This window comes from Macrobrachium nipponense, chromosome 30 (genome assembly GCF_015104395.2).
Source record: "Macrobrachium nipponense isolate FS-2020 chromosome 30, ASM1510439v2, whole genome shotgun sequence".
Taxonomy (NCBI): Eukaryota; Metazoa; Arthropoda; class Malacostraca; order Decapoda; family Palaemonidae; genus Macrobrachium; species Macrobrachium nipponense.
Window position 1 is genome coordinate 3,577,993 of NC_087218.1, and position 12,619 is coordinate 3,590,611.

The 12,619-nt window shown below is 45.9% G+C and overlaps 1 protein-coding gene across 3 annotated transcripts in view; it reads left to right on the forward strand.

The window, feature by feature from the left end:
- LOC135202229 (post-GPI attachment to proteins factor 6-like) overlaps window positions 1-12,619 on the forward strand; it is a 100,744-nt gene that overhangs the window by 64,105 nt on the left and 24,020 nt on the right. For all 3 annotated transcript variants that reach the window (XR_010311689.1, XM_064231501.1, XM_064231499.1), the window contains exons 12-13: window positions 6,310-6,477; window positions 6,757-6,849. Coding sequence is in view for 2 of the 3 variants with exons in the window: in XM_064231501.1 (XP_064087571.1) it covers window positions 6,310-6,477; window positions 6,757-6,849 (261 nt within the window). In the remaining variant the exon portion in view is untranslated. The remainder of the gene's footprint in view (window positions 1-6,309; window positions 6,478-6,756; window positions 6,850-12,619) is intronic.

A 12,619-nucleotide genomic window follows, 5' to 3' on the forward strand; every position in this document is an offset into this window, starting at 1 on the left:
TAAGTGTCATTTGGATCTTCTGCTTTTTCTTTTCATCGTAGATTTCTTTGTATGGCCTCATTACTTCTTGCATAGATCTCTCTATCCGGGCAACCGTTCAACATTCGGATCCATTCCTTCCAATTTATGCAGCATTGTATTAAGCATTTGTATGGCTTCCGATAATCCCTTTACAGTAAACTTTCGTTCGGGCTCCTCCTCTTCTACAACTTCCTTTTCTTCCTCTCTTCTTTCTTCTTCAGCTTTCTTTCTTCTTTTATTGCTAACAGTTCTTCATTTGTTAATTCCTCAGGTTCTTCACTTATCAGTTCGTCAGAACATGGTGCACTTGGTACCGATCTCGGAATCGACAAAACCACCCATCACTCGCTATAAACTCCAACGAAGCATATTCTTCACCTCCTTTCTCTTTTAACATTTTAAATAAACTTGTTGCCTTGCTTTGCACTGCTCGCAACATCACTTGCACATTTCTTTGTCTATTATCTTCCAGCCACGTAAATAACAACTTTTCCATGTCTGCTATCGGTCCTTCACGCTGTTTGGTGATAATAGTTGACTTGATTGGGGCTGCTCCTTTCACTGCGTCCTTAATCCTTTCCTTGTCCTTTAGAATGGTGGAGACCGTGGAGTGGGAGATGATGGGACTTCTGCTTATACAATTAACTTTCATCCCACCTTCATATTTCTTGATTACGTCCATCTTCATCTCCAACGTCAGTGCCTTCCTAGCTTTCTTGGCAGAATTGCATTCTGATGAGTCAGACTTTCTCTTAGGGGCCATGGCAAAGGTGTAATGAAAAAAATGTTCCTGCTACAATGTTACAGTACTGCTACAATGTCTAGACAGTGAGTGAGGTGGTTGGGATGAGTCTGTCTGGGATGCTGTGCTGCCGGCGCCGTCGTAACTGTCATACCGCGCCGCACGCACTACGCTACCGCGCTGCCAAACAGTAAACGCCGCCAAATATAAAAAAATAGACCCCTGTCGGACACTGTCGTAAGTACGGGTGGACGTAACTCGCGCAGGTCGTAACTCGGATGGTAACTGTATATAATAAACCAAACCAGAGAAAAAGCAAAAAAGATTTTTTCTGAGGACAAGAAACTTGAAAAATTAGTTTAGATACCCCTGATGCCCCTAAAGTTGTTTTCTGTGATGAAACTAATTTTAGAAAACGTAGAAAATGACATCGACCAATTTTTTAAAGATATACTATAAAATTTGCGATTTCCATATTTATTGGCGGGGCTTTCGCTTTAGTTTTTGCTCTTTTTTTTGCTCTTTTTTTTGTTATTACGTGCTTATTTACTGTTCTATTTTGATAATACTTTATGTGCATGTTCCAGGTGCGATATACCAACATTCTGTAAGACCGAATTTCTATTCAAGACTGTAGTTTTCTCACCGACCACCAGTGTCCCTTGTACAAGGAACACTGAGTTTCACATTTTTTTTCATAAAATCATTTATTTTCCCTGTAGGATGATAAAACTAACAGAGAATATGCGTTATTATAGTGGTAATAATACCTGATAATTTCATTAGCCTGTCTTGATTAGTGTATTTTTGGCAAATATTTTTACGATCTGCAACCCTCCAAACTGGAGTCACTACCGAGAGATTCAGTTCGGCAGAGAACGCAATGTTTACATTCTGCTCACCCACCCGGTAAAGAAGGGGTTAAGGCCTGGATTAACCTTAGATCAGGTTAAAATGGAGTGCCCTTCGATGACTTACCAAGAGGCTGCTACGTTAGAAGCAACAGCTTCTTCTGTCTTTCAGACTGCTTCTTGGTTAGATCTTTGGTCAACAGCAGTGGCGAAAATTGCATCCTCAGAAGTGACAAGAAAGGTAGTGGATGAATCATTGTTCATTAGATTACTACAATCAGGTTCCAAAGCAATTGCATGCTTGACAAATTTAAGTGCCAATGTTTGGGCAAATATCCTGTTAATGAGGAGAGATGCAACGTTGGCTAGACTAAGCCGCACTGTTGATTTGGATTCCTTGTTAGCGATGAGGAATGGGGATATCTTGGAGTCGCAGTTGCTGTTGCCAGAGGTCATACTGGAAGAGGCTATAGATAGAAGAAGGATGAACACTAACGATATTGGTACAGCAGGCAGTTAGGAAAAAGTCTAACAGTAAAGCTACCTCTATGGAGGTAAGGCAGCAGCAAATACCTCATAAGAAGACAGTGAGACATAACATCCCTAATAGAGCAACGAGAGAGTCTTCCCCAAAGAGGTTAGTTCATCGCCCCTTTCACAATAGAAACAACAGAGGAAGGGGGATTAGTGGAAGAGGGAGAGGCTCAAGAAGATAGGATGGGCGCCTCTCATCACTCGGCCACACCTGTCAACATTGAATCTGTTTAGAAGAAAAACCAGTTTCAAAATGGAAACTCCAAAAACAGTTCTACAAGCAGTCAGGATCAAGGACTTTATGCTGACAATCAATCTGAAGGATGCATACTTTCAGATACCAGTCCATCAGTCTTCAAGGAAATTTCTCAGCTTCAGCCTTGCAGAGAAAGGTTTTTGAGTTCAAAGTCCTGTGCTTTGGATTGATAAGTCGACATGGGCGCATGCTCAGGGGATCAGGCTAATAAGATATCTAGACGATTGGCTGGTGATAGCAAAGTCCAGAGAGAAATTACTCAGGGACAGGGCGACCCTCCTGCAGTTTTGTCATAGTCTAGGTATTGTGATAAATCAGGAGAAGTCGCAGTTGGATCCAAGTCAACGTTTGGAGTATCTGGGAATGGTTATAGACACAATAAAAGCCAAAGTATTCCTGACAGACCAGAGAATAGAGAAATGCAAACAAGCGGTGAATGCCTTTCTGGGAAAACAAACACAGCCAGCAAGGCAGTGGCAGGTAGTACTGGGAATCCTAACTACCTTGGGAAAGCTAGTACCACAAGGGAGGCTACACCTTCGATATTTACAATGGAGAATGAAGGAGTTTTGGTCACCAATAGTAGATCACCCATACGACCAAAAATTCCCTTGTCGGCAGAAGTGAGGAAAGACTTGCTGTGGTGGGTGAACGACGACAATCTGACAGTGTGTGTCCCCCTTCAACAACCCTCCCTGGACCTCTTGCTGTTCTCAGATGCTTCACTAGAAGATTGGGGAGCCCATATGGAGGAGTTGATGGTGTCAGCAAAATGGAGTTGCGAGGACAGAGAACTCCATATAAACGTGCTGGAGTTAAAAGCAGCATTTCTAGCTCTACAGGAATTCAGGGAGAGAGTGAAGGGACATTCAGTGGTATTGATGTCAGACAACACCACAGTAGTAGCTTTTATAAACAAACAAGGAGGCCTAGTTTCTCGACAGTTACATGTGATGACAGTTCAACTTCATCAGTGGGCTGTAGAGAACCTAGTAGACATCAGGGCCAGATATATTCCAGGAAAAAGAAACATAGTGGCCGACAAGTTGAGCAGCAGGGATCAGATACTGGGAACGGAGTGGTCCTTGCACCAACAGGTAGTGGACAGGATGCTCATGTTGTGGGAAAGGCCGATCATAGACCTATTTGCAACCAGGTACAACAAAAAGTTGGAAGTGTATTGTTCAGTAGTCCCAGACATAGAGGCAGTAGCAGAAGATGCGCTACAACACCCTTGGGACAATCTGGACGTGTATGCATTTCCTCCATTTTGTCTAATCTGTCAAGTTCTGAACAGGGTAATGGGGTCTCAGAACCTCAAAATGACTCTGGTAGCTCCTTTTATGTCCAAAGGCAGAATGGTTTCCGGACCTGCTGGAACTCCTAATAGACGTGCCGAGAGAGTTACCACCATGGAGCAACCTACTATGTCAGCCGCACATGGAGAGGTACCACCAGTCGGTGAAGTCCCTATCACTTCATGGGTGGAGACTGTCAAGTATCTTCTCCGAGCGAGAGGTTTTTGCAAAAAGCAGCAACTCAGATGGCAGGAAATATCAGGAAGTCATCTGCGGCAATATACCAAGGAAAGTGGTCGGCATACTGTGATTGGTGTCGTAGAGGGAACTTGTCTCCACTCGGTACCACTATTCAGCAGTTAGCAGACTTTCTGGTATATCTCGGGACAGAAAGGCATATGTCTGTATCTGCAGTGAAGGGGTACAGGGCTGCTCTAGCCTTAGTCTTACGAATGAAAGGTGTGGACATTTCGTCTTCATGGGAGTTGGCCATGCTGATGAAGATCTTTGAACAGTCATGTCCGCCAAAGGAACTAAAAGCCCCAGATTGGGATCTGACCATGGTACTGAGTAGTCTGACAAAACCCCCCTACGAACCACTAAGGCAGTCCACAGATAGGTGCCTGACCCGGAAGACGGTCTTCTTATTGGCCCTGGCTTCAACCAAAAGGGTGGGGGAGCTACATGGCCTGTCATATATCATAAAGCACTCGAGAGGTTGGAAGTCAGTGGTATTCGAGTTTGTTCCAGAATTCGTGGCCAAGACTCAAAACCCAGCAATAACGGACAGCAGATTAGACTCCTTTTCCATACCTTCCTTGGTAGACTTTGTAGACAATGACAAAGATGAGATGCTTCTGTGCCCCGTCAGGGTAATAAGAGAGTACTTAAGAAGGACAAGGCACCTCAGGGCGGGGTGCTGGAGGTTGTTCGTAAGTACAGGACAGAACAAGAAGGAAGTGTCCAGGAATACAATATCGTTTTGGCTAAGGGAGACGATCAGGAATGCCTACATGACAGAAGCCAGGGAGTCAAATAGCCAGGAGAGGGCTAGAGCTCATGACATCAGAGGCTTGAGTGCTTCTTTGGCATTTAAGAAGAATATGTCTGTGGAGCGAGTTCTGAAAGCTGGTGTTTGGAAACGCCAAACAACTTTCACTTCATTTTATTTAAAAGACGTTGCCCATAGATCCTTGGACACTTTTCCTTGGGTCCAGTGGTGGCGGCCCAACAAGTGATATAGCTCATCCAGTACCCCTGGCGGGTCAGTTTGTGTCTAGTCTAAGATGAAGGTATGAAAGTAGAATGAATGGGATGACTGGTCTTTTTTCTTTTACTACTTTCTACTCCTTTACCTACGGGCAGTATGAAGGAGAGTACCATCATATGCTGGAACGGACTAGATGCAGATGAGGTGGTCAGCCATACTGTAAGGTTATCTTAGGGTATAGTATACTTTTCAGTAGCAACATACTCCTCTCGGTAATAGGGAAGAGAGGGGTGAGGGTGGATCCAGATGCAAGGGACAAGAGCGTTTTATGAAAAGGGAAGGTTCTCTGTTCTCCCATAATGTGTAAACCATAGAATGGTATCAGTACCCAGTGAGGGAAACCAATAGATTCGCTTATATCTTTGGTTTGGGTTCATTGTCCATTCTCTTGGAATTCCCCTAATATTCGGGAATGGATAAAGGTGGCAAACTCCCAGTCAGTTATAGAGACTTACCTCCCCCCAATAAGTAAGTCTATCCTAATGTTAAGACCGAAGGTTTGTTCCGTATATGAACAAATGATAAATTTGTAACTAATTTGTATTTTTCATAACTAACAAACCTGAGGTCTTGACAGGTAAAGGCCCACCTCGAACCACCCCTCTAGCAGTCTAAACTGGGTTAGAAATATAACTGGTGGGTCACAGGACTCCAAGGGCATTCTGGGTATACATGCCCTGTGATCTGGTAGAGATGCCAATAGTCCCTGGATCTCACAAGTTTAATTTTAATTCTACCGGTTTCCAGCTTGGCGATAGTATTATCCTAATGTTAAGACCTCAGGTTTGTTAGTTATGAAAAATACAAATTGGTTAAAAATTTGTCATTTTTTATCTTGGGTACATTTGCTTACCACTTGGAACACACCAGTCTGGGGAAAAAAAATGGAGTCATAACACAAAATTTTGGTATGAGGATCCAGTTCCACAGAGTTCCTATTCAAATATCAGTAGAAAGCACACATACTAGATATCTGTCTCATTTGCTTTAATCTGTTCTCTGTTTCAACTTCTTTGAAAGGATATAAACTTTCCCAGAGTCACTGTAGCTGTAGCATATACGTGTTGATCATAGATTTGCCAAGGAGCTATGTATATCCAAGGCTGATAAGTTAGTTAATGTTAATGGTGTGGTACATCATTCTTTCAGAAAAATGAACGACACTCCTTTATGCCATAGTTAATTTTTCTAGATCCAAAAGCCTATACCATAGATATAGCCAATTTTGTTTGGCATCAGAAATCATTTTTTAAGAAAGTTCCACATATGCACCTAATGAAATTTTATGTTATAGATATTGATAATGAATTATATACGAGGGTTTTAATTACTTTCAGTTTTACCATGCCTGTGACCAAGAACCATACAACTTTTGCATCATGCGACTGAGCGTCATGCAGTTTTGTGATTTCTACTCTGCTATATTTTCTTTTTGGGTCACCCTTATTGTAATGGCAGATCTTCCACAGTCACTCTACTCCCTATTACATGTTGCTGGTGCAATGGTAAGTAATGGAATTGGTTGGTGACTATGTTCATTCTGCTTGCTACCAACTGGAATTTTTTCTCTCATTTTCAGTATCATTGCTAAATGAGAAGAATTCTTTGAAAATTAGCCATGTTTTTCTCATGAAAAGTTCCTTGTAGTTCATGCTGTTAGGTTTGGTGTGTTTCAGAATTATGAAATAAATAATTTTTAATCCAGGAATTTTAGCTTGAAATATAACTTATAAAAAGGTTATCAGCATGCTCTTTTTCTTTCTCTTTTTTTATTTCATCAATAGGTTGTTGCTCTAGGAGTTGAGTATGATCGCACAGGTTTGTGGGTATTTGTGGTTCCTTCAGTGTCTGCATTCTTCATTATGGTAACCTCTTGGGTGAGTACTGTATATTTTGATCTCTTTGTCAGTTTTGAATCTTTACTTGTACTGTAGATTATAACGTATACGTATATTGTTATAATATTTTCCACCTCAAGTTTTAAACTTTTTTTTGTTCATGCCACTTACCTGACAGATATATATATATATAGCTGTATTTTCTGAAGTCCGACAGAATTTCAAAACTCGCGGCACACGCAGTTGGCGGCCAGGTGGTAGTACCCATTCCCGCCGCTGGGAGGCGGATATCAGGAACCATTCCCATTTTCTATTCATATTTTTTTCTGTCGCCGGTTGGTAAACTACTGTTTACAGACCTCCGCCCAGGATTTTTTGGATTTGACTCGCATTTAAGTATCTGATTGACTTTTGGTATTGATTTTGGATTGTTGGATTGGCATACGCGATAGTGGACCGTTTTTTGACATTGGATTGGCTTTTCTGTAAACGTGATGTCTGGATCAAGTGCAGTGAGTTTCAGAGAGTGTGTGAGGAGTGATTGTAAGGTGAGGCTACCAAAATCATCGGTAGACCCCCACACAGTATGTATGAGTTGTAGGGGGCATATTTGTTTGGTGGATGATCGGTGCAATGAATGTGATGGATTGACCGATGATGATTGGAGGGTGTATGATTCCTATCGGCGTAAATTGGAACGCGATAGGATCAGGAGGTCTTCCTCCAGGAGAGGTTCTACCAAAGGTAAGGGTGATAATATTTCTCCTGCAGTAACACCTGTAGATTTTGTATCTCCTAAACCTGTGTTGCCTTCGGGCCCTGAATCTGTGTCGGGAGAAGGTAATGCCCTCTCTCTTATTTTGGAGTCTCTACGCACTCTAGAGACCAAAGTGAAAGCCTTGGAAACTGGCTCAGTGCAAGTGCGTGATCGTGCCCCTAGTGTTGTGGAGGGGGCGTCAGATCGGCCCCATAATGCCTCTAGGCCTAGACCGCTATCGAACTCCCAGGAATCAGGGAGGGGGTATGTCGAAAGCCGCAAGAGGGTTACGGGGGCTCCCCACCGATCTGGCGTCCCTTCGGCAGGCCTTGTTGCAAAGTCCCAGGCTGTCAAGGAGCGTGTACGGGCGCGCATCCTTAAGGACTGCTTTTCGTCCTCCGAAGCGTCCTCCCCGCGCAACCCGTGCAAGGGTGGAGCGCTCGGAGAGACTCTCGTCCGCTGAAAACGGACGTTTTGTGTTGAGGACGCTTCACGTCCTGTATCGCCGCTTTCTTCGGAGGACGCTTATGACGCTTTTCCGCCTCAGAAGAGAGGTAAAATCTCATCCGACGAGGACGCTGGGTTGCGCGCACAGGCGCGTATCCCTGAGAAGCAGGTAGCTGTACCTGTGAGAAGGAAGGAGGCGTCCCCTCGCCCCTCGTCTTCTCGCAGGATCAGCCCTGCTCCCTTTGTTCGTTCCTCTCCAACGAAGAACATTCTTTTGTCCCTTCAGGACCAGCTATCGACGCTTATGGCTCAGAGGACTCGCCCAGCAGCAGTCGAGCCTAAGCGGAGGAAGGACCTTAGACTGCCCGTCAAGAGGACGAAGCAGTCTCCTTCTCCCTCTCCTCGCTCATCTCTTTCGCCGATTGCGTCTCCTTCGGCGATTCGCCGATCTCGTTCGCCCGCTAAGAAGACGGGTCGTCAGGACGCTTTCGTTCCCTCTCGACGTCATGGGCAGGCTGCTTGCCGTGATTTTCGGGAGGACGCTCAGGACGCTTTTGAATGCGCTCAGGACGCTTTTGAAGACGCTCGGCAGGACGCTTTTCAGGACGCTTCGGGGGACTCCGGCCAAGAAGAAGACGTACACCAGGACGCTGGGTTGCGCGCACAGGCGCGTATACCTGAGAAAATGTCTACCTTTTCGTTGAGGAAACGTAAGGACGCTTCTCTTGCAAGTGAGGCTGCCTCGGGCGTCGCTAAGGACGCTCTGCCTCCTTTGAGTGGTAAACGCCACAAAGAAGACAGCCTAGATAAGGCTTCTACCAGTAAACATCGGGGGTCTTTGATTAAGGCAAGACCCGATAGACGTACGCCCTCTCCGGAGAGGCGGTCTCCTCTTCCGATTAGGGAAGAAGGAGAGTTGAGTAGTCCTGCTGACTCTGTTGAAGAGGAACCTTCTGCTGCCTCTTCAATCTCAGACTATAAAGTTCTCGTGCGGCTGTTGCGTTCGTCCTTCGAGGACAAGTTCCAGCCTGCAGCTCCCAAGTCTCCTCCTTCGCAGTTTTCATCCTCAAAGACTTGTAAGACCCCGGAGTTTGTCGAGATGAAGACTTCGCTCTCCACTAAGCGGGCATTCAAGAAACTCCAAGACTGGATGGAACGAAGGAAGGATCAAGGCAAGCCAATTTCGCCCTTCCTCCCGCTAGACTCAGCGGTAAAGGAGGTATGTGGTATAAAACCAAAGAAGACGTGGGTGTAAGAATCCCTTCTTCAGCACAAGGGGATTTCTCCAGCACAAGGGGATTTCTCCAGCTTGGTGGATTCTCAGAGGAGGTCCCTTTTATCCACTGCTAAAGTGACCTGGACCCCTACGGAGACGGACCATCATTTGAAGGGGCTGCTCCGGACTCTTGAAGTATTCAACTTCCTAGACTGGTGCTTGGGAGTTCTGGATCTGCAATCGAGAAGCCCAGTCTCTCTCAGTCTGGGGGAGCTGTCCAGCGTGTTATCATGCATGGACAAAGCCGTCAGGGATGGTTCAGAGGAGCTGGTCTCTCATTTTGGGACGGCCTTCTTGAAGAAGAGAGCTTTGCTGTGCAATTTCACGGCTCGATCAGTTACTCCAGCTCAGAAAGCGGAGCTGCTCTTTTCTCCTCTTACGAACCATCTCTTCCCCCAGACTTTGGTTAAGGACCTGGCAAGCAGTTTGCAAGAAAAGGCAACGCAGGACCTCTTAGCCCAGTCCTCGAGACGTCCGGCAGTTCCTTCCACTTCTTCGGCTTTTGTACGACCGCCGAAGAAGGTTAAGCCCTTTCGTGGGGCTCCTCCCTCGAGAGCAGCTCCTCGAGGGAGAGGGCTTTCAAGAGGAAGAGCTTCTTTCAAACCAAAGCCATCCAAGTGAGACGCATGTCCTTCAGACACCAGTCGGAGCCAGACTGAAGTTCTTTGCGGGAGCATGGAGAGAGAGAGACACGGACCCTTGGTCCCTCAAGATCGTGGAGCAGGGGTACAAGATCCCCTTTTTAGATCTTCCTCCTCTTTCTACGACTCCCAGAGACCTTTCTCCATCCTATCAGGGAGAAAAGAAACAAGTTTTATTCGATCTTCTACAACAAATGATAGAAAAAAAGAGCGGTGGAACAAGTCGCGGACCTGGGGTCTCCAGGCTTTTACAACAGGATTTTCCTAGTACCAAAGCAGTCGTCAGGTTGGCATCCAGTCCTAGATGTAAGCAGGCTCAATCTTTTCGTGGAAAAGACCAAATTCACGATGGAGACGCCTCATTCTGTTCTGGGAGCCTTGAGACCGGGCGACTGGATGGTGTCCTTAGACCTGCAGGACGCGTACTTCCACATCCCGATCCACCCTCTTTCAAGAAAGTACCTAAGATTCGTCTTGGGCAAAAAAGTGTGGCAGTTCAGAGCTCTTTGTTTCGGCCTGACCACGGCTCCAATGGTGTTCACCGTAGTCATGAAAAATGTGGCGAGGTGGCTACACTCTTCAGGGATAAGAGTTTCCCTTTACCTCGACGACTGGCTTATCAGAGCTTCGTCGAGAGAGAAGTGTCTGAAGGACTAGCAGTTTTCACGTTAGCCCTAGCGAAGTCCCTGGGACTTCTTGTCAACCTCGAAAAGTCGCATCTGACCCCGACACAGTCCATCGTGTATCTGGGGATTCAGATGGATTCAGTGGCTTTTCGAGCGTTTCCGTCCCAGGAACGTCAGCGGCTAGGATTAGAGAAGATCTCGGCCTTCTTGGGGAAAGAAACTTGCTCGGCGAGGGAATGGATGAGTCTGCTGGGCACCATTTCATCGCTAGAAAGGTTTGTTTCCTTGGGAAGACTGCACCTCAGGCCTCTCCAGTTTTTCCTTGCGGACGAATGGAGGGTCAAGGACGATCTCAATGCGATCTTGAGAATATCGCATCCAATAAAGAGCCATCTAAGATGGTGGTTCGACCCACAGAAACTACAGGAGGGCTTGTCCCTAAGTCTTCTGAGCCCCGACCTAGTGTTGTTCTCAGACGCTTCCATCGCGGGCTGGGGAGCAACACTAGGAGGGGAGGAAGTGTCTGGCTCCTGGAGAGGGGAACAGGTAGCCTGGCACATAAATGTCAAAGAGCTAGCAGCAATCTTTCTGTCTCTGCAGTTCTTCGAAGGGAGTTTGACGAACAAGATCGTTCAAGTAAACTCCGACAATACCACAGCACTCGCTTATTTGAAGAATCAGGGAGGAACACACTCCAGAACTTTGTTTCACCTGGCGAAGGAGATTCTGCTGTGGGCGAAAAGAAGAAAGGTTACGATCCTGACGAGGTTCATTGCAGGAGTGCAAAACGTCAGGGCCGACCTTCTCAGTCGTCGGGAACAAATCCTACCGACGGAATGGACCTTAAACAAAGATGTGTGTCGAGACCTTTGGAGGTTGTGGGGACGTCCTCTGGTCGACTTATTCGCGACGTCGAGGACTAAGAGGCTTCCTCTGTATTGCTCCCCGGTCCTAGATCCAGAAGCAATCGCTGTGGACGCGTTGCTATGGCATTGGACGGGCCTAGATCTGTACGCCTTCCCGCCATTGAAGATCATAGGGTAAGTCATGAGGAAGTTTGCGGCTTCAGAAGGGACGAGGTTGACCCTTATCGCCCCGATGTGGCCAGCGAGAGAATGGTTCACAGAGGTCATGTCTTTCCTTGTAGACTTTCAAGGACGTTGCCCTGGAGAGAAGAATCTACTCAAACAGCCTCACTTCGAAAGGTCATCACCAAACCTCTCCGCGCTGGGTCTGACTGCGTTCAGACTATCGAAAAGTTGGCCAGAGCGAGAGGTTTTTCGAAAGCAGCTGTGAGAGCAATGCAAATGCAAAGACGTGCATTTACAAGAGCTGTATACCAATCGAAGTGGGCTTCCTTCAGGGCATGGTGTAAAAAGGAGGGAGTTTCCTCTTCCACGACCTCTGTGAACCAGATAGCCGATTTTCTGCTCTTTCTCAGGAATGTGCAGAAATTAGCAGTCCCTACCATCAAGGGATATAAGAGCATGTTGTCAGTGGTTTTTAGGCACAGAGGCCTGGACCTTTCTGACAACAAAGACATTCATGATCTCTTAAAATCTTTTGAGACTTCAAAGATTCCTCAAACGAGACCGCCTTCATGGAACCTTGACGTGGTTCTTAGGTTCTTAATGTCAAGTCCTTTTGAACCTCTTCAAGCAGCGTCTCTTCGAAACTTGACAAGGAAGGCTCTTTTCCTAACTTCCTAACTACAAGCTTTTAGTAATCTAGTGGGATTCAAAGGAGACAACGCTGTCTGCTCTTTGAGCCCAACTTTCTTGGCAAAGAATGAAAACCCTTCTAACCCTTGGCCGAAAAGCTTCGAGATCAAGGGTATGTAAAGTCTGGTGGGCCAAGAACCAGAGAGAGCCTTGTGCCCTGTCAGGGCTCTCAAGTTCTATGTGCATAGAACAAAAGAGGTAAGAGGTCCCTCAGGTAATCTTTGGTGCTCTGTGAAGAGACCAGAGTTACCTTTATCTAAGAATGCTGTTGCTTTCTTTCTGAGGGACGTCATTAAAGAGGCTCATTCATCTTGCCAGAAGACTGATTTGAGCCTCTTACG